The 20,813-nt window shown below is 43.1% G+C and overlaps 1 protein-coding gene across 1 annotated transcript in view; it reads right to left on the bottom strand.

Moving 5' to 3' along the window:
* Positions 1-20,813, bottom strand: part of fbxo41 (F-box protein 41) — a 59,610-nt gene that overhangs the window by 29,786 nt on the left and 9,011 nt on the right. Inside the window, exons 2-3 of the mRNA XM_079498623.1 lie at positions 12,830-13,716; positions 11,820-12,049 (exon numbers count right to left, since the gene is read on the bottom strand). Of these exons, the coding sequence (XP_079354749.1) occupies positions 11,820-12,049; positions 12,830-13,393 (794 nt within the window). The 5' untranslated portion in view covers positions 13,394-13,716. The remainder of the gene's footprint in view (positions 1-11,819; positions 12,050-12,829; positions 13,717-20,813) is intronic.

Raw genomic sequence — 20,813 nt, 5'->3', positions numbered from 1 at the left:
GGAACACATGTGTCACTTTGATGAGTAAGCTCCGCCCTCAGATTTCCGCTACTTTGAGCAGTTAAAAAAATGCTTATACCTGGTCTGCCTGGTTTTTTGAACAATTTGCGTGAAACATTCTACACACAATCAATGGACCATTATCTGAAATTCCAGTTGAAGAGTAGCTTGTACGTGAAAAAAATGAAAAGCAAACACACCCAAAACACTGAATAATTTTGCTGTTTAAATGAAACAACTAATTGTGTCCATGTAGCTCAGTTAGTAGAGCTCTTGCCTTTGGACCACAATATCATTGGTTCAAATCCGGGTACCCCCCCCCCACGATTAAAGTCTTCCATGCTTCCATGGCTTATTTGATCATATTTGTTATTGTCTTATAACTTGGTCCTCCCTCCCGGGGAGGAAAGGCGATGACAGGCAAATCACAGTACTTTTTTTGCCTAATTATTCAAAAAACAAGGGGACAAAAAAAAGGATGTCAAGGATGCCCCCCCCCCCCCCCCCCCCCCCCCCCCCCCCACAGATCGTTGTATCTCTACATCCTCCTCTCAGTGTCCCCCTCATGCTTGTTAAAGTGGAACCAATGTGGAAGAGTCTTCCAGAGAGTCTGTCATTGTCTCCTTTAGCTCTGTTTTAAAGTGTTTTCTATGACCTTCAGTCAGTGGGCAGGCCTTCTAGCTGTCTAAGCAATGTTGTCAGGAATGCTTAACAAGGTTTTGTGACGTCACGCCGGCTGACGGGAACCAGAGAGGAATGGCTACAAGGTCAGCTTTCAAGACAAAAAGACAACATGGGTCAATAACATCAGTAAAAGGTACAGTATGCAGACAGATAATAGGAGACAGAGACAAATAGACATCTCTGTTGTTGGTTTTAACAAGCTCATGTCCTAGATTTCTTCTCTTAAATGTTTCTCGTAGTTTTTCAAACAACCCCGACCTGCATCTCAAACATCTAAGTGGATTACTTATTATTCTTAATGTGTCTTCTGTATAGCATATTGTCCATTGTGGGTTGTGTTTGATTGCTTGCTGCAAACCACATCTCCCACTAGGGACAATAAAGTAATGGATGTGGATTTGTTTTAATGCCAGAAAACCGAAGCTACATCTTAACAGCCTGGAGTGATTTCCTCAACCCATCGACATGATTTGACGGAGGCCCCTGAGGCCACATTTATGCTACTGCATGGTGAGATTTTGTTCATCTCACCTGTGCCTGTTAATCTCACCGTACATTCATCACTTTACTTCAGTTCTATTACAGTATTGCACAAATTAAAAGTGCCATAACTGTACCCATTTGCTGCAGTTCAATACTGAAAATATATCAGTGTTCCCTTCCCACCATGGAAGCTCAGCTAGAAATAGTTTGGTCAAGGTGTCTGCCAGAGTTAACCTTTCCTGTCTTCAAGCATGTGTCATTCATTCACCCTTCATTGGCTCCCACTAAAGCCCTATCTTCCTGCTTTATTTCTGACTATTACTGCCTGATACAAGATTATGGGTTTTAAGAAAGAAAACATCTGGTTCTGGTGTTACATTGACAATTCCATCTCAGCACATCTGTAATTGCAACCGTAGGTCGAAGTTTACTATGAAAACCTGCATCTCCTGTGAAACTGAACTATTTCTCAGAGAGAAGAGAAACCAGAGGGGAGAGACGGAAGTAGTGAGGAAGAACAGGGCAGAGAGATCATGACAGATCAAAAGGGAGGGGGAGAGAAAAGCGAAAGATAGAAATAGAAAAAGGACTACTGTCAGATCAAAAAAGACATTGTGTCAGAAAGATCTGAAGCCAGGCCGGAGAAAGTGAGGAATCAGAACAGACACTGTGAAAGAGGATAGACAGACAGAGGAAGCGGCAGACAGGAGGAGGAGATCATTCTGTGTGATGATCCTGATACAAAAGCACAGCTCCATCTCAGCGCATCACTCACATCGTTCCACACCAACACCTTGGACAGCTGAGCCAGGAGGTGACAATTTACACAGAACAAGCCCTTAGGGTTGTCACACCGTTTTTGTTTTGCTTTATGTTGATTATGTTTCACAAATGAATACATTATCTCAAGTTTCTAACGTGACCAAATGCCTCGGTGCATGCATGTGTCTGTGAATGCAGCAAACCATGTGACTGTGTCTGTGTCTGTGTGTGTGTGTGTGTGTGTGTGTGTGTGTGTGTGTGTGTGTGTGTGTGTGTGTGTGTGCGTGCGTGCGTGCACACATTTGTGCCTGCATTCTATGCAAGCATGTGTGTATATGCATATGCATAATAATACTATACGTATACATGTGTGAATGTGACAGTTATAGGCATTTTCTTTTATGGCCAGTTGGCCTCTGCGTATTTAAAAAGCAGTCAACCACAAGCTGATTTAGAGCTGCATTTATAACACTATGTCAATGAGAAAATGTGATGTAGAGCTGTGCCTGTCTGTAGATGTAAAGTTAATGTTCGTCCACACATCAAGAATAATAAACTATACAGAAATGATAATGATAATGATGTTAGCATCCATAGTGAGGAACGATAACATTATGTCAACATGTTGAACGTGAGTGAAAATGATCGTTCACCACCACTGTCGTCATTATAGTTGTGGTGTGGACTACACCATCGAAGTGTCTATCGAGTAATCAAAGCTGCAAAATCCATCTTGTCATGTCATTATTCCATAAATGGAAATATATAATTGCAATGTGAAATGTGTGGTGTGAGCTACATATCGGCTACTGGCACTGCTGTCACATAAATGATGAGTTAACAGTATAACCAAGTTGGTTTCACTTGCATTATCACTTGACAGACAAGGGCATTTCAGCACTCTCAAAAGCGATAAAATTCATAATGAATAATGCACAATCTCAGTGTTAATGATTCCCAATTATTACTATTCATCAGAATGGAGCTGATTGATAGAAAGGATTTTTTGTGAGGAGCGTCTTTTCTAAGACGGGTCACGGCGAGTCGACAGTCGCGGGAGGATTTTGCTGTCTCTCCTTTGTTTGCTATTAGTAACCATCTTGATTTGGTGCTAATTGGTTTAGGCTTAGACAGGTCATATCTGATAACAAGAGGATGGAGGGACTGTGGAGTTACGAATATTCATTATACAAATTAGATTTTACCGTTTCATGCCCAGGAAACTATTTGCAGCATGGGGCAGAAAGCATGCGTTTTCACAGAATGCACAAATGTACAATGCATAGAATCAAATCAGCTCCGTAGAGAAGGACAAGATGCAGGGACACAACAACATGCAGTACCGGGAAAGCATCTGTGTCATTTTAGATTTGTGCATTGGCTATTCAGAAATAGCAGATATACAAGCTCACAGGCACAGCACGTCACTTCGTGCTGTGCTGCAATCTGCTATTGTTTTTATCTTGGAAGTGTGAGAACTACTGATTTCAAAGGCATTTGTAGAAGAAGAAGAAGAAGAAGAAGACGAAGGAAAGAAGAAAAACAAAGCTCAGAGTGAGAGACAGTGACAGTTTCCACAGAGATGCATTAATTGAACTCTATTTCCAAAGCTGTCCACGGCTGATGTTCGTGGCCAAGAAGCCACTAGCAGGCATTTGCTCCAATCAATCAGGGAAGGGTAAACATTCCATAGAGTGATGGTTGACATCCTCTCTCTCTCTCCTATCTCCATATATTTTAAAATGTAAATTAATGTATTAATTCATGTAAAAGTGTATATGAAAACAAATATTTATTATTGTTCATGAATAAGTATTCTATAACATGCTTAATTGTCATGCCAGGAGGGTAAGCAATGTTGTTGTTGTTGTTGAATATCTTTAATATGACTATAGAGATGAAGAGAAGCATGTGGTGGCAAAAGAATCATGTAATTCATAATGTAAATAAAACAGACAGACAGTAACTTAATACCGTATGGTATTAAGTTACTACAGTACAGTAGGTGTGTGCGTTAACAAAGCCGCATGGATGAAACCGGCTGCTTTGCAGGCATGTCAATTAGTGAAGTCTACGTCTGCTTTGACCAAATTAAAATAATGATCTTTCCTTGAGTCAGGATTGCAGACTAGGAGTGCAATAGACACAGTTCATCAAACTAATCAATTGGACAGCAGTGGCTCAAGAGGTAGAGCGGCGTTCGATCCTGGGGTTCGTGTCGAAGTGTCCTTGAGCCAGTCAGCCAGACACTGACTGAACCCCCACAACCACCTACTATTGCTCCCGATGAGCAGGTTGGTGCCTTGCATGGTTTCCTCCGCCTTTGGTGTATGAATGTGTGTGTGAATGGGTGAATGTAATGCACATTGTGAAGCACCTTGCACCAGGCGTTTACCATTTATTTATTTTACTGATAACAAAAAATCTATTTTCAAAAATACAAAAACTAGCAGATTGACAAGCTCACAAAGTGTTGCAAGGCAACAGGTTTGTGAGCTTGTAGATCAGTTCTTTTCTTAGTATTCCCACAATAGGAATGCAAGGGGTTCACATGGTTAATGTTGGTCACATTTAGCTTGGCTCATTCTGCCTTGCCAGTACAGTAGTATCATCCCTGGCTATTGATATGCTAACACTGCACAGTCCATACTAACCCTCACTGCTCCCCTATCCCTCAATCACTGCTGTTAATGAGGCCAGCTCTCGGCCTCTCTCTCTCTGGCTTGACAGCATCACTTTGTATTCTGGAGCACTATCTCAATGAGAAATGGGGCTGTTTCCATGGTAGCCTCAGCGGGAGTAGTAGTGAAACCTCTGCATGTGCGTCCACTTCAATTAGAAAACAGACTCAATTTCATTCCAGAATAAGATGTGCACCAACCAATAACCAATATATAATATAATAATACTGAAGAACTGCTACTGAAGGTGATGACCAGGCCCGAACGGAATATGCGGCCGTGGTGTTCCGATGAAAACTCTGCGGAATTTCCGCAGAATTTGAACACGTTCATGTTGTAGTTTACTTTACCCAGGCCAGCGTAATATTAACCAGTGGACGCATCCCGCCCCTCCTCCCCTCATTCTCTACTGCTGACTAATATGTTGTGCTGGTCTGGAGGCTCTGGACGAGAATATTTAATATAACTTTATCAAAAGCTGTCGGAAGTCCTGTCGGATTTACTGCAGAGGAGCTGACTGCTGAGTGACTTCATCGTCATTAAATTACTTTTATTCGCCCGTGTTGTTTGCCAACACCCATGGATTACCTAACAGAAATGTCGAGCATTCTGAAGCAACAGGAGTGCGAGTGGTTTGGGAACTTTGGGAAGTCGCATTTACATTTAGGCTACTATTGTGGCAGCGTGGCGATCGCCCCGAGAGCTGAGAGAGAGAGAAAGTGTGTGTGTTTGGAGAGACTGCATGCTACGTGCGTGCGAGAGAGAGCGAAAGTGTGTGTGTGTGTGTGTGTGTGTACCTACCTTGGCCTAAACATCAGCAGCACAGGGAACTACAACCAAGCTGTAAAGGACCTGAGAGACAAGGCAAGAAGGGCATTCTATGGTATCAAAAGAAACATCAAAATAGACATCCCAATAAAAACCTGGCTTAAAATACTGGACTCTGTGATAGAACCAATTTCCCTCTATGGTTGTGAGATCTGGGGACCATTAGCAAACCATGACCTTGAAAAATGGGACAAACACCAAACCGAGACCCTACACACAGAATTCTGCAAATCCATTCTCCGTACCCAGCGAAAAACACCAAATAATGCATGCAGGGCAGAATTAGGACGATATCCACTCATAATCAAAATAAAAAAGAGAGCACTTAAGTTCTACAACCACCTAAAAGAAAGCGACCTAGATGCACTCCATAACAAGGCACTCACACACAGCGAAACTCTAGAGAGATGCCCCCTCAGCCAGCTGGCCCTGGAACTCCGGGCACAAACACAAACAGAGCCACGAGATAGAAAACCCATTGGACTAAACCAAATTATAAAACAGCAAAAGGAAAACTACCTGACACATTGGAAAGAAGCAACACAAAAGCAGAGTAAACTAGAATGCTATCTGGCCCTAAACAGAGAATACGCAGTGGCAGAATACCTGAGCACCGTGACCGACCCAAAACAAAGAAAAATCCTAACTAGGTACAGACTCAGTGAGCACAGTCTTGCGATCGAGAAAGGCCGTCATAGGCAGACCTGTATCCCGAGAGAAGACAGACTATGCACCCACTGCACACAAAATGAAGTGGAAACCGAGCTACACTTCCTAACCATCTGTCCATTGTACCAAGACATCAGAGACACATACTTCCCACAGATTACAACCACACACAGAGATTTTGAAAACATGACCAATGACAAAAAACTCCCAAATCTGCTGGGCGAAGTACAACAATGTGCAGCAGCAAGATTTGTGAGTTGCTGTGATAGGAGAAGGATATCAAACGGAACACAACCACCCTAAAGACTAATCATTGTGTATATTCCTGCACTATACCTGCATCCAGTGATCTTGGTACAATATAGAAATTGATCTATTGAAGATTCTGACGTTCAAATGTACATATTTTTTGTTTTGATTGTATTGATGTATTGTTGTATTGTGCTTTCTGCTTTGGCAATGTAAACGTATGTTTTCTCATGCCAATAAAGCCCTTTGAATTGAAATTGAATTGAATTGAATTGAATTGTGTGAGTGCGACAGTGCGTGTGTGTGTTTGGAGAGAGCGTGCGTGCGTGCGTGCGAGAGTGTGTGTGTGTGTTTGGAGAGAGTGTGTGAGAGAGAACTTTTACACCTTTATTCAATTCCTATTTATATTCAATATTTATTTGTACATACATTGTTTTATCTTGATTGTTTCGTTCCACTTTTGCTTTGGCAATGTAAATCTATGTTTTCTCATGCATGCCAGGCAATAAAGCTAATTTGAATTGAATTGACTAGAATTTCGCGGGCCTTCGGCCCACTCATCCTAGCGCCACGCGTCGCAAATGGGAAGAAGGCAATAGCGGAAGGGCGATACTCGATACTGTTTTTTTGTTTGTTTTTTTTACTTGGAAAAGCAAACATGGCAACCATGATGTTTTCATATATCCAGTTGCTTGGTTAACGGACTGAGTGGCTGGCTGGCTGACCGAGTGGCTGGCTGGCTGACTGAGTGGCTGGCTGGCTGACTGAGTGGCTGGCTGGCTGGCTGGCTAACGGACTGATTGACTTACTGACTTACTGACTGACTGACTGACTGGCTGGCTGGCTAACGGACTGACTGACTGACTGACTGACTGGCTGTCTGACGGACGGACTGACTGGCTGGCTGGCTGATGGAATAGGATTATTGAGCGGTTTTGGCAATGCCCTTTGTCATCTAGAACGGTTTCTTTTTCTGAGCTTTAACTGGATGAAGGAACAAGCCTACTGCTGCAGCTGGATGTTGTACAATACAATATGGAGGAAGGTGACACACAGTTAAATGTCTTATTTTCCTTCCACGTGTGCATGATAATGACCATTCTCCACTGCTCTCTTTACACACTCTTTTTCATACAAACAAATCTCAAACTTGTCTTTCAAAATGCATCAGCAAAGCATATAGTTATTCAGTGCACACATAAATGCAGAGAGAGAGAGAGAGAGAGCATGGGCCCACGCGTATATCTATTCTACGTCCGAGCATAGACATGGTAACGCCCCACCTGCCTCTGATTGGCCTACCGGCGACACTGTCCGTCTTCCTCCGATACGAGGTTACTCCGTGGTGGGAAATAATATACAAGTACAAGAAAATGGCAGCTTGGCACGCGCAACAGTAACTTGTAACTTTAATTTTTGTAGAAGAGGCAAACTAATATTGTTTGTGCCGTTTGCTTTGATTGAATAATTGATTGATTACCTATGTACTATGATTTGATTTGGCTATGTTCTGAATTGAAGTGTTAGTGTTGTTGATTATCGTGTATTAATCTAATTATAGTAAACTAATACTATTATACTAAAAAAGATAAAGATCAAGGGAAACTAGAAAAAGTGCCCTTCTGGGCACATGTCTCCACCAGGAGGATAGGAGTGTGTGATGTTTGGCAAAATGTTTAGGAGTAATATAAACATGTTTTGTGTGTGTGTGTGTGTGTGTGTGTGTGTGTGTGTGTGTGTGTGTGTGTGTGTGTGTGTGTGTGTGTGTGTGTGTGTGTGTGTGTGTGTGTGACACGGCTTGGCCTGTTGTAGCACCACCATGAGGCTGATTTGAAAACTGTCTTCCTCAGCCTAGTGGGAATATGCATGCACAGTTTCACCGCAATCGGACGCTGCGTTGAGTAGTTGTGGCGATTTGTACAAAACGGGTACAAAGCGGGCTACTCCTGAAAAGTTTAGAAGCCAATCGTAGGCAATGAAGGTGGATTATGAGAAATCAAACAAACCCGTCTTGATCACATGACTATGGAGAGCATGTGTACTGATTTGCGTGAAATTTGGATAACATCTGAAGGAGTAATATTAGAAAATGTGCTTTACATATGTCGGCCTCCTGGTGGCGCTATAAAGAGCAGATGTGAAAAATTCCAGGCAAAGGTTTTTCCTTGGCCTCTAGGGAGTTGGCATACAAAGTTATCCACAAATCCGTGCAGTTGGAGGTAAAAACACTTTTCGGCCAGTTATAGCGCCACCATGAGGCTGAGTTGATGTTCACGTGGCATTTCTTCCTCTGCCTAGTGGGAATGTGCGTGCGCAATTTCACGGAAATCACACGATGTGTTCATGATTTGCAGCATTTTGTTTGAAACTGAGCACTCCTGCGAACTTTCGAAGCCAATCTTAGCCAATCAGGATGGAGTCTGAGAAATCTGAAAGACCTGTTTAGTTGAATGGCTCTAGAGAGACTGTGTACCAATTTGCGTGATGTTTGGACAAAATCTGTAGGTGTACTGTCTAAAAACTTGTTTTGCACAAAGCGGCCTCCTGGTGGCGCTATAACAGGCCGTTCTGAAAATTTTGGGGCAGAGGTTCATCGTTGGCATCCAGGGAGTGTGTGTGCAAAATTTGGCATCGACCGGGTTAACGATGCCGGAGATTAGCTGTTCACGGACGGACGGACGGACAGACACACGGACGGACGGACACACGGACAGACGGACAGACGGACGGAGTGCAAAACATAGTCTCTCCCCATGCCTTCGGCCTGGTGGAGACAAAGAGACCTTTTTACAGTACAATAATGTTTCAAGTTTACACATGTATACAAATAAACAGTCCAATGGCATAAACAATATTAGTTTGCCTCTTCTACAAAAATTAAAGTTACTACCACGCGTGCCAAGCTGTCAGACTTGTATTATATCGTACTTGTATTGTTTATTTATTTCCCACCACAAAGTAACCTTGCGGCAGACTATCCAGCATGTATCTTCCGACTTCCACCTCGGAGGAAACTCTGGTAAGGCCGGCAGTGTCGGTAGGTACGCTGGGCCCACACTACCTACTACCTTCTTCCTACTGGCTAACTTCACCTGATGTTGGCTTTGTTGGCCTGCCAGATGTTAGCTGCATCTGTCCGTCTGTTCCTGTACAGTATGTGTGTATGTCCTAAGAGGGCTGTCTGCCTGCTCAAGCTGCTCAGGACACTGCCTTCAGCATTCAGCATAACTCTGAGGGTGTACAAATGGAACCAAATTGACCCGTATGGGTCCATGCACACTCTCAGTAATAAATTAATACTGACAATTTCACTGTGCAGCTGGATCCACAGCTTCTCACACATAAGTTATAGCCACCCCCCCTTCCTCTCTCTCTCTCGCTCTCTCTCTGTGTGAAGTTGTCATGTTGCTTCATGTGTGAATAGCACTATAAATTGGAGGCTCAGAATGGCCTTGTGTTAAAATAGTGGTTTACACACACGCCCGCCCGCACGCACACGCACACACACACACACACACACACACACACACACACACACACACACACACACACACACACACACACACACACACACACACACACACACACACACACACTATGGTCCCCCACCCGCCCCCCAGTGATGGGTACAGTGGAGGTTGGTGAAACACGTTCAGCTGACCAGGAGGGATGCTTAGGGTTCAAGTGGTTAATATCCAAGGAGGAGGCCAGCCTTCCTCTTCCTTCTGTTTTATGTATTCTTATTTCTTTTTCATCTCTACTACTGCAGTCTGTTCTCTGTCATCAGGGCTAAACGTCATCACCAGCCAACAGACAGTTAGACACTCCTCAGGGCACAGCTTATATCACAGACAGTTATATCAACAGACAGTTAGACACTCCTCAGGGCACAGCTTATATCACAACTCAACCACAACCACTGACATAGAGCACAGTACTGCACACACTCATACTGTACAGTGTACAGTATGAGTGTGTGTGTGTGTGTGTGTGTGTGTGTGTGTGTGTGTGTGTGTGTGTGTGTGTGTGTGTGTGTGTGTGTGTGTGTGTGTGCGCGCGCGCTACAACAGTAAGCTCTCGATAATGTAGAATACCATCGGGAGATTAGCCCATTTGTTGTGGGAAATGGTCGCGTGCCATCTACCCTATTTCACTGTCCTCATTTTGTGTCCCTGAGAACAGTGACAATGAGCAGCTAGTGCTGTGCTGTATGTCTCAACTGCAGTAGATACACACACAGCTAAATAGCTAAATACCATTGATGCAATGCCATAACATTCCTATCCTAATAATATAACATTACCATTAGGCCAGGGGTGCCCAAAAGGTAGATCGCGATCTACCAGTAGATCACAAAGGCTTTGCAGGTAGACCACATGACATGACATGTCATGTCCCCTAAAATTAAGGTGACTTGATTGATTGAGATCAAAAAGGGCCTGTCAGCTCAAACACACAATACAATAATTAGTTTTCAATAGTGTTGCACACAAACATCAGTAGCATTACAAAGTTAAGCAAAGCAAATTAAAAACAATAACTAACAATTCCAGTTTGTCCAGTTTGTATCTCAATTTCCCATTCCAAGTGTTAAGTAGTAACTGGTGTTATTATGTAACACCAGTGCTGCTGATTTCACCAATGGGATAATGTTCTTTTGGTGGGTATAGATCTTGTTGAGCTGGTCATTTTGAAAGTCAAAAAAGTGTGGGGCACCCCTGCATTAGGCCTAATGGACCTTTTTTTTTTAATTGTAAAAAAATGGTAATATACTATTAGGAATTAACAGTTATAGCTGTAGACTGCCTCAGAGTAATGCCTGAAGCCCCGGTTTGTGTCTGAGTCTGCTGGCAGCTGAACAGTGAGCTCATTCAGACTGTGGAATAGAGTCAATAGAGAGAGTCTCAGAGACGGAAAAAGATCATCATTGATGGTTAATGTTCAGCAGGAATGAAGGGTTTGAGCCCTGCTGCATCAAATATGCCCACTGTTACCTGTTAAGACGATAAGCCGGAATTATTTAATTATTCCTATGAATCTTTTCAAAAGTGCTTCAATAGCTAAACGATTTATATCCAGTAATGTTACAGCTGCCACTGTTGTTTTACTGTCTTGCGCCGTTTCATTACATCATTGTATTCTAAGGACGCTGATTGGCCCAGTTGGTATTCCAGCTAAGAAATTGGACGACAAAAACACCAAACCCCTGAGATGGTAATATAGATTCAGGGACTGTAGCCAGGTAAGTGTTTCATGAAAGGTTGAACAGGATCTTACAGTTCAGAACATTTCAGTTCAAACATGACTTTGACAACCAGATTGCTGCGCTTAAATTTAAATGATGGATGATGTAGGCTACACCATCCAAACATACACACAGAAACACACTATCACGTAACATAATAACAATGAGGGCCACTACATTGGGCCATTACTGTATGTAAATGATGTGAAACCACTCACTGCTGTTTGTGGTTCAGCTCATCCTCCTTGCTGACCAGGTCCTGCTTGAGGCTGGCCAGCATCTCTACAGAGACGTCCACCTGTCGGGACAGCTCGGAGGCCTTGTCCTCCAGGTCCTGTTTCTCCTGGCTGAGACGGTCGCTCTCATGCTTGGCCCGCTCCAGCTCCGAACTCTTCCTCTCCAATTCCACCTGCAGACGACCCACACGTGCCGCAATCTTCTGCTCCACCTGCAACAAGCAAACAAGCGTTCATACTGGCAGAATAATATATGAAACGAACAAGTAGGTTTGTTTGTCTTTGACATCTTTTTTGTGTTTTTATTTTGTACACTAGATGGCGTTCTTGGCTAACCTATGACCCACTGTTCAAGTCCCAGTGAAGCGAGGAAGAAGGAAACCATGTGGCAAAAATCGCCTCCCATCCACTTCAATTGTTTAGAAACAATTGTCTAGAAAGGTCATATGAATATTCTGTGACTCTGTGATCTGGCATTAACTCGTTTACCGCCAACACCCTCATCTGGTGTCTGAATTGTGTACTCCAGGACCGCCAGCCAGTCATTTAATACGGCGATACCTTTAGTTTGAAAGCCATTTAATTCGGAAACCGAGAGTCAGGAAGTGAATTATCGCTATGTAACGATTGTTATTTAATTCATACAACATACATTTTGTAACCGGGGATCGTATGGTTTAGAGAAATGAGCCACAAATCAAGCTTGTTTTGAGCTAAAAAGAAGAATCAGAGATATTACGATTCTAAAAACGGCGTTCCCATAGACAGCATAAGCCAGCGTAATTTTCATTTCCGTTTTTTTTATTTTTTTCATGAGCACGTACAGAACACAGTGAATCATAATCAATTTATATTAAAAAAACGAACTCGGCCGGGAGGGCGTTTGGACCAGGAGGCGTCAAAAGGCGTACATGAGTTAAAATAGTGGCTTTTAAGATAAGATAAGCTTTATTTACAGATAAAAGACATTTACACTAAACTTAAATAATCACCTCTTCGGACAGTTTCTCCAGTCTCTCGTCCAGCTCCAGGCGTTCGAACGCCCTCGCCTTCAGCCGGGCAAGTCCTTCCTCGTAAGCCGCCTCGACCGCGCTGGCCGCTACGTTGGCAGCCACCGCTACGGCGGTGCTGCTGGGGTTACCGGGTTGACTGGGGTCCGTCATTGCTTTCTTCATCAGAATCTCCCCCAGGGGAAACTCCAGGTTGGGGAGGTACCGGGCAGCGGCGTTGATGTTTGCCGGGTTCGAGCCCAGCTCGTCCGGACAGGGAAGCTCGCGGCAGGGAAAGCGAGAAGACGAAGTGGCGGAAGATCGCAGAGGCTCGAAGGGGTCGTTGTTATTGCCAATGGCGGCCGGGGAGGTGAGGAGGGCGGCTCCCTCAGCCACTAAAGCAGGCAGCAGGGCGGCAGCGTCACACACACTGTTGGACTTGGAGAGGACGTAGAGCGTCTCGTAGGTGTGGTTGTACTCCAGGTGGGCACGCAGGGACGACAGGCTCCGGAAGCGCTTGTGCTCCCCGCAGCGAGGACAGCGGTAGGGCAGGTCCAAAGAGGCCATTCCGGGCCAAAACTGACCGCCCGGGAGAAGGAGGAGTGCGTGTTGGAGGCTGGCTCTCACGCGGCACAGAGACAGCACCGGTATGAGGGCTCACTGCCCACCCAGCTCCAGGCACATCTTCTCATGGTGAGAAAAAGAAAGTGGGGTGTCGGCCGGTAAGGCAGTGTTTAGGGGACGTTTCTGGGACCCAGAGACAAGATGGAAGAGTCCCACCTAATCATGTAGTCACACATAGCTGCAAACTACGATCCACGATCCCCCATTATCCTTCTCTTCTCTTCTTTACTTCTGCCCCTTTCCCTCCGGTTCCATTGCCTGAGGTCCTGAAGAGCAGAGGATACAAATGAATAAAACCATTAATGAATTGTACTTTTAGGGACATATCAGTGCTGTTGATTTACACTACAATATGGGCTATTATTGTGTGCATTTTAGCAGGAGGACAGGGTAATACATTTTCACCTTGCATGATATAGTCAGGACATTAATTCAATCAGATTTCAGATGAGCACCTTACACAACCTCTCTTACATCAAAGACAAAGTTGGAAATAAGAATTAAATCATACTTTTACATGCCATCTCATGGTTTGACAAAACAATGTGATGCAAATTAAATGTTGTTTTAGAAACAACAAACTATGCCATGACTATTTAAAGAGTAATAATACTACTTCATCTTTCATTATTATTATAATGTGACTTTTACAGTGTATTTGACAGTAAAGGATTTATTTTGTATTGCATGTTCTTTTCACAAACAAGTTGAGGACAAATTAAACTATTCTGATAAAGTCAATTCAATCGAAATGAAGAAAATCAACTTGTGTCTGCATAAATGATAAGTCTGGATGTCAGCTTGAAGGCATCTGATGCAGAGGACAAAATGCATCTGATGCAGAGGACCAAATGCATCTGATGCAGAGGACCAAATGCATCTGATGCAGAGGACCAAATGCATCTGATGCAGAGGACCAAATGCATCTGATGCAGAGGACCAAATGCAACATGCATGCAGCATAATGTACAGTAAAGGGGCTGCAAAGCAATCTTCTTCAGGGGGATAAAGGAAGGGCAGATCTTATTTTTAGAAATGTATCAGTGCAACCAGGTCAACAGACTTTTGAAGTTTGGAATTACTGCTGAGAAAACAGTTCTGCCTCATCCTGTCCTAAAATGACATTGGCATAGCGCCTATTAAAAAGTTGTCAACATTCCAAGATCTGAGATTAAAGTTAATGAGAATCAGTGTAGACATGAGTTCATAAAAAACCCAGTCACCCAAATAGACCAGTTATTGAATCTTCATTCAATGATTGCGACCATAGGTCGCAGATTACTATGAAAACCTGCAAAACCTGTCAGTCAGTCCGTCCGTCACGCCTCGTGACACACTCCATATATGGTTGTCAGTCCATCACGCCTCGTGATACACTCCACATATGGCCATACATGGAGAAGACTGGATCATCACCTACATCTGCATATATGGAGCCGGCCAGCAACTCTACTGTACATCTGAAGAGCTGTTGCTTTATTCACATTAGCTGTACAGTAATTTGTCGTTGTGAAAGTGGTACAAGAACATAATCATCACTCATGTTGTGACAAATGGTACTGTACATGTATGGGAATACATACTGTGCACTGACTGGTACCGAGGTCTACGTGGAAGCTGAACAGGACAGATGCAAGAAATAGAATGTGAACACACTATCGCACAGTAGTGTGAAAAAATATCGAGATCTAGATTCAGACGTGATCTCAAGTACAACACTAAGAAGAGCATAACTCTGATTGTGAGAAGTAAGGAAGACAGTAAGTTGGTATTTCCTGATTTCTACCTGTCTGGAATGTCATTAAAATAATGCAAAGAGACCAAATATCTAGGTCATTTTATAACAAATGACCTATCTGATGACAGAGATATTCTTTAGACAGCGACGTAAACTGTATGCTCAAGCCAACACACTCATACGTACATTTAATTTTTGCTCTGTTCCAGTGAAAATCTCACTTTTTAAAGCCTATTGTACTCCGCTGTACACTGCCCACTTGTGGCGACACTACAAAAAGGGCAGCCTGCAAAAAATGACAGTGGCCTATAATGACTGCATGAGACTGCTGCTCAAAGCCCCAAGATGCTGTAGTGCCAGTCAAATGTTTGTAGAAATAAATGTACCCACTTGCCCTGCTGTGCTACGAAACCTGATGTATAGATTTATATGCAGGTTAACAGTCTCTGTGAACAGCATCATTGTAGCACTTTCTAACCCTGCTAAGAGCTCTGTCAGGCTATCATCTAAGCTGTGGAGTCACTGGCGTTCTAGCCTGTACGTACAGAGATAAGTCCCCCTTGTTTGTTTATGCTTTGTTTATTTATAGTTTGTTTACCTTTGTGTTTTTATGTGTTATGTGTTCCGCCCTATGGACCCCCCTGTGAGCGTCTTGAATAAAGTTTGAATTGAATTGATCATTTCTAAATTTGAGCAAGAATCGTGCAGCACTAGTTGGCTGTCCAATTCATTTGAGGAGAGGTTTAATCACAGTAGTTGGCTCCAGGTGCCACATTTTGAATGTAGTAACTAATGTTCAGCAACTAGAGACTAAAGAAAAGAAAATGAGAATCGTGTGAGAATCGTACCTCAATTCTTGTGGAGGAAAATCTAGATTCACATTTGAGCAAGAATCGTGCAGCACTATTCCACACACACATTGAAATTATAAACACACCTTGTATTTTATATCTTAATTTACTTGAAATATTGTGGAGAGAAAATCATAAGTATCCAAACATACAAATGCTTTAGTACAACAATTCTGAAGTAAATAAAAAGCTTAACCCACTGGCAGTGGGTTAGCAAGGCACACCCACTTATTAAAGCAGAGGGATTTCAGTCACAGTCATATTGCACTGTAGACAGCAGGATTTTCCATCTGTTTTACATGGATAACTGAGGGATTTAATTGGGCAGCAGGAAGGAAGTAAGGCGGCTTGGTGGCCACGTGTCATATCCTGCCAATGGAATGCAGCTGTGGTGTCCCAGAGGACCGACTTTAATGTCTCAATATAGACGGGAAGATAGGGCTGCATACAGACAGACAGACAGACACAAAAAGAACCGAGAAACAAGGACAGAGGTGAATGCACAGGCACAACACTATCGGCGCAAGTTAAGAGAAACAGACACTGACAAACACACATAGGCCAACATTATAAAATAGATCCATCCCCATGGCAAGTGCAATTTACCTTTTCTTTAACTCTACTAAGGCGATGTACTGTAACTGTCCTTTCTGTTATTCAGGATAACAACCTATACTGTATATGTAGGAAGCTGGCTTCATTGTTAGACATAAGGGAGTTTCAGAGTAAAAGCGGCCATGTCTTTCCGGCAACCCAGAGCTTCTATTTTGAAGGAATGCCAGCACTGATTGTGTTGACAGCAATTAGGGGGTTAGAACTAGAATTTAAATTTTCCAAATATTCTTATTGGCGTATTGTTTCATTTGCATAATAATGTGTAGAGAGAGAGAGAGAGAGAGAGAGAGAGAGAGAGAGAGAGAGAGAGAGAATGCATGAATGAATGAATGAATGAATGAATGAATGAATGAATGAATGAATGAATGAAATAAACTGTAGTTTGGGAGAGTTTCACAAAGAGTGATGAATTGACAATGACAACGTTGCCAAATAAATTTGCGAAACAGAGCTCAAATACAACAGATGAACAAGAAACATACTGTATACCGGTAAATGTGATGCAGTTGCTCCTCGGACATAACTACGTTACTTCTAAGGAAAATGCATGGGCCAGTAAAACACGTGGAGAGTTACTTCAGAGGTTTTCCCTCGCCCTGGAAATTATTCCATTAGAATGGTGGAAAGTTAACAGCTTCTATGATCTTAATCCTAAATATTGTTATTCATTGTCTGAGACTAGCTACCTTGTGAGCCATATGTGAGCGCCAGGAATGTCCATGGCTGTGCCATCGGAATGGATGTTCTTCTAGACTGCAGTGCACACTAGATTGATACCAAAACACAATGACCTCTGTTAATTTCACCTGTTAAAGTAGTCTAGCAGCCAGTAGCCTGGGTTGGATCAAGCTGTATACAGTAGGTTGTCTACCGCATTTGAGCTGCATGGATTAGGGTACAATTATTAAAGGAGCCTAATTTCTACTATTCTGATAAACATTCATTCTGTACACATGCATGTTTCACTTTGGGTTGGGTATGTGCCTATGTAGGTCATCATGATAACTGTAATTCAGCCTTAGGCTACACCGTTAATTAAATTCTTATTTTTTAATTAACTAAATAATTATGTTGGCTAATCAATTGAAAAAAATGTCTATTAAGTGATGATGGTGACCGATGATGGCTGCACTAAAAGTCCACTTCAGACTTTGGGATAAGTGAGGAATGCGGTGACATGCAAGACATTGCCTGGGTCATCAGCCGTACTTGAACTCGTAAAACCAACAATGTGACAACAAAACAACATACTGTACTACTGTTACAATACAGAGCCATCAAGATAACCCAGCTTTGACAAAGCAATCAACTGAATGCAAAGATTTGGAAACCTAATTGCCACTTCATTTGAATATCTGTTATTTAAGCAACATGGCTGTACAACAAAGATTAGCCCTAATGTTGTGTAGTGTTCACAACTGTATTTATCATACTGTATAGCTCACAATGGCTGATAATATCCCCCTAATTAACTGCTTTGTTCCCTTTTCCATGAAGAACTGTGTCCCATTAGAATGAAAATCTCTGGAACAACAATGAAAGGAGAACCTACTTTTTAAAGACCCCTCATTGACCAACTCTAATAACCTCACTTTTCTTGTCTGCTGCTGTATCAGCTTTCAGACAGTCAATGGAGACCTTAATGACAGGCACATGAAGTAGAAGTACTGCAAGAGGGCTCAGGGTGCATTCTACAGTATACGACACTGGTTCATTACAGTAAAGCTTGTTTCTCAATATTGGCAAGAATTCCCACAATTTTAAGCCTGGTCAGTGACTGAAGCACATCGAGGTCAGAGTTAATTATCCTCTAATGTGAAAGGGCTCAAATCCCCGATTTTGCCAACCAATCACACTGCCACCGTCCACTCCAGGTCCGCCACAAAATCAATGTTTGATTGTATCTGCCGACTCAAAGTCAGAGTCGCATAGTTATTATCCCTCAAAGACTGAAATCTGCAACGCTGCCAAGACCACTCAACAAGTCTTAAATACCTTTGTCTGCAACATGTTGCCAAATCTGAAACAAGCATATAGAGCTTGAATCAGACAGATAAAGAAAGAAAAATCAGACCTACATACATAGGGGCAAGGGACACAGGGACATTGGGACACAGGGACGGACAAAGCTGGGCATTGGAGTGGCTGCACCCTATGGTTGCACCACTCAAAAAAGACACGCTTTACTTGAAACTGAAACAGACTGCTTGCTCCCTATGGCTGGCTGTCTACTGGGTCCAAGTAACATGGACCCAGTAGATGGACCCAGCCTTTGGCGAATCCCAGAGTTGCGTTGCCCCGCGTTGCGATACAGAAGTCCACAGTGACACGCGTTGTATGCAGCTGTTTGGTGTTGTAGCGCGTGTGCTCGTGTGCGTGTAGTGTTGGTGTTGTTGTTCTTATCCATATATGCGCCTCGGTTCGTCCCGTTTGTTCCACGCCAGGTGTCGACGCAGTCGTTCGCGCAATGTTCGTGTTTGCATGATTTTAACTGTGTATGTAATCGCGGCGCTCTCCATCCAAGTTAGAATCAGTGTGCGGTGTGTTGTTGTTCTTCTTCTTCTACTTTTGTTTTCCGGCAGGCTGTTCAATGTGTGTGTGTGTGTGTGTGTGCGTGTGTGTGGCTGGCAAGCGTGTGTGTGTGTGTGTTGACATGTAGTAACGGATGGGTATTATTATTATTTGTTGTATTTTCACATCAAAGAAAATTAATGTAAATGAAAATAAGCAGACATGAAACTGCTTTTTACTGTTTTTGTTTACTTACAATAAATTACTGTTTTTGGAGACCAAAAGATGTTGAGAATGGAGCAGAACATACTGTAGTATATTTTTTGGGGGACCTTGACTGCATTATAGTAGGGCTACAATCTTTTGGATTGCGGATTGCAGTGACCCCACATTGTTTGTTCGGGAACAATATTTGTAGTTACAATGAGGGCTACATGAGCCGAAGGGAGAGAAACACTTCGCCTCTCTCCAGTCCGTGCGTATGGTGCTGGTACGGATCGCATCGCTGACTGACATAAACACACGGTTACAATTCAGAGGCACTTCAATAAGAAAACTCAACTAATAACGCTTGTGTGTGTTAATCTGCCTGATGCTGACGTTAGTATATAATGTTTAGATTGTTTTCCTGGCTGAATAACAACGGATCGCATCGCTGACTGACATAAACACTCCAATTCAGAGGCACCCCGCACGCACGCACACACACACAGTCACACACACACACACAGAGAATCCATTCGCCTCGGTGCGTCGCAGTTGTCATGTTTCCATTAATTAAACGGGTCACGCAATTGTCGTGTTTACATTAATGGAACTGGTGGTGCAATTCTCGTGTTTGCATGAATTAAACGGTGTATGTATGTAATCGCGCCGCTGTCCATCCAAGTCCGAATCTGTGTGTGTGTGTGTGTGTGTTGTGGAAGACGGGGAACAATGTTGCCAGGGTCGTGAATTGTAAGCGAGTTGTAGTGTGTGTAAGTAGCGTGGTGAAAGGCTTTGTTTCTGGGTCTGTTTGCTTGTTTCTGGGCCTGTTTTCAAAGACCTGGCAACAGTGGCCCGTGTGTGTGTGAGTAGTGTTGTGTTCGTGTTGTTCTTCTAATGTGTGTGTGTGTAGCATGTAACTTCCGGTGTTGCAATCGGACGTAACATAAAAACTCTCGTGGGTGACGTGGTTGGCTTTGAGCAAATGGGAGAGGGGATGTAGTGTTGCCAGGTCCGCGTATTGTGGTAGTGTGTGTAAGTAGCGTGTTGAATGGCATTTTTTCTGTGCTTGTTTTCATAGACGTGGCAACAAATTAGGCGGGGGTGTCGGTGCTTGTGGCGTGTTTGTGTTTATTATTGATATTGATATTGTTTGTGAGTGTGGACGGGAGCCGGCTTTAGTGGCAGTGCAATGACAATTTTTACGCGGGTGGTGTTGAGTGTGGGCGTGCTGCGCGACATGAGGAGATAGCCGTGGATCGACGCGGAGGGTAAGTCTGTGACGTGTTAGTGTGTTTAGTGGGTTGTTGCAGTGTGTGTTGCAGTGTGTCAGTGACGTAGTAGCTGGTGACTTTTTGTCCTGGGTTGCGTTTTGGGCACACCTTTTCAATTGTATAATAGATAGATAGATAGATAGATAGATAGATAGATAGATAGATAGATA

Source organism: Electrona antarctica, assembly GCF_951216825.1.
Source record: "Electrona antarctica genome assembly, chromosome: 4".
NCBI lineage: Eukaryota > Metazoa > Chordata > Actinopteri > Myctophiformes > Myctophidae > Electrona > Electrona antarctica.
This window is presented reverse-complemented; position numbering and strand designations above follow the sequence as displayed.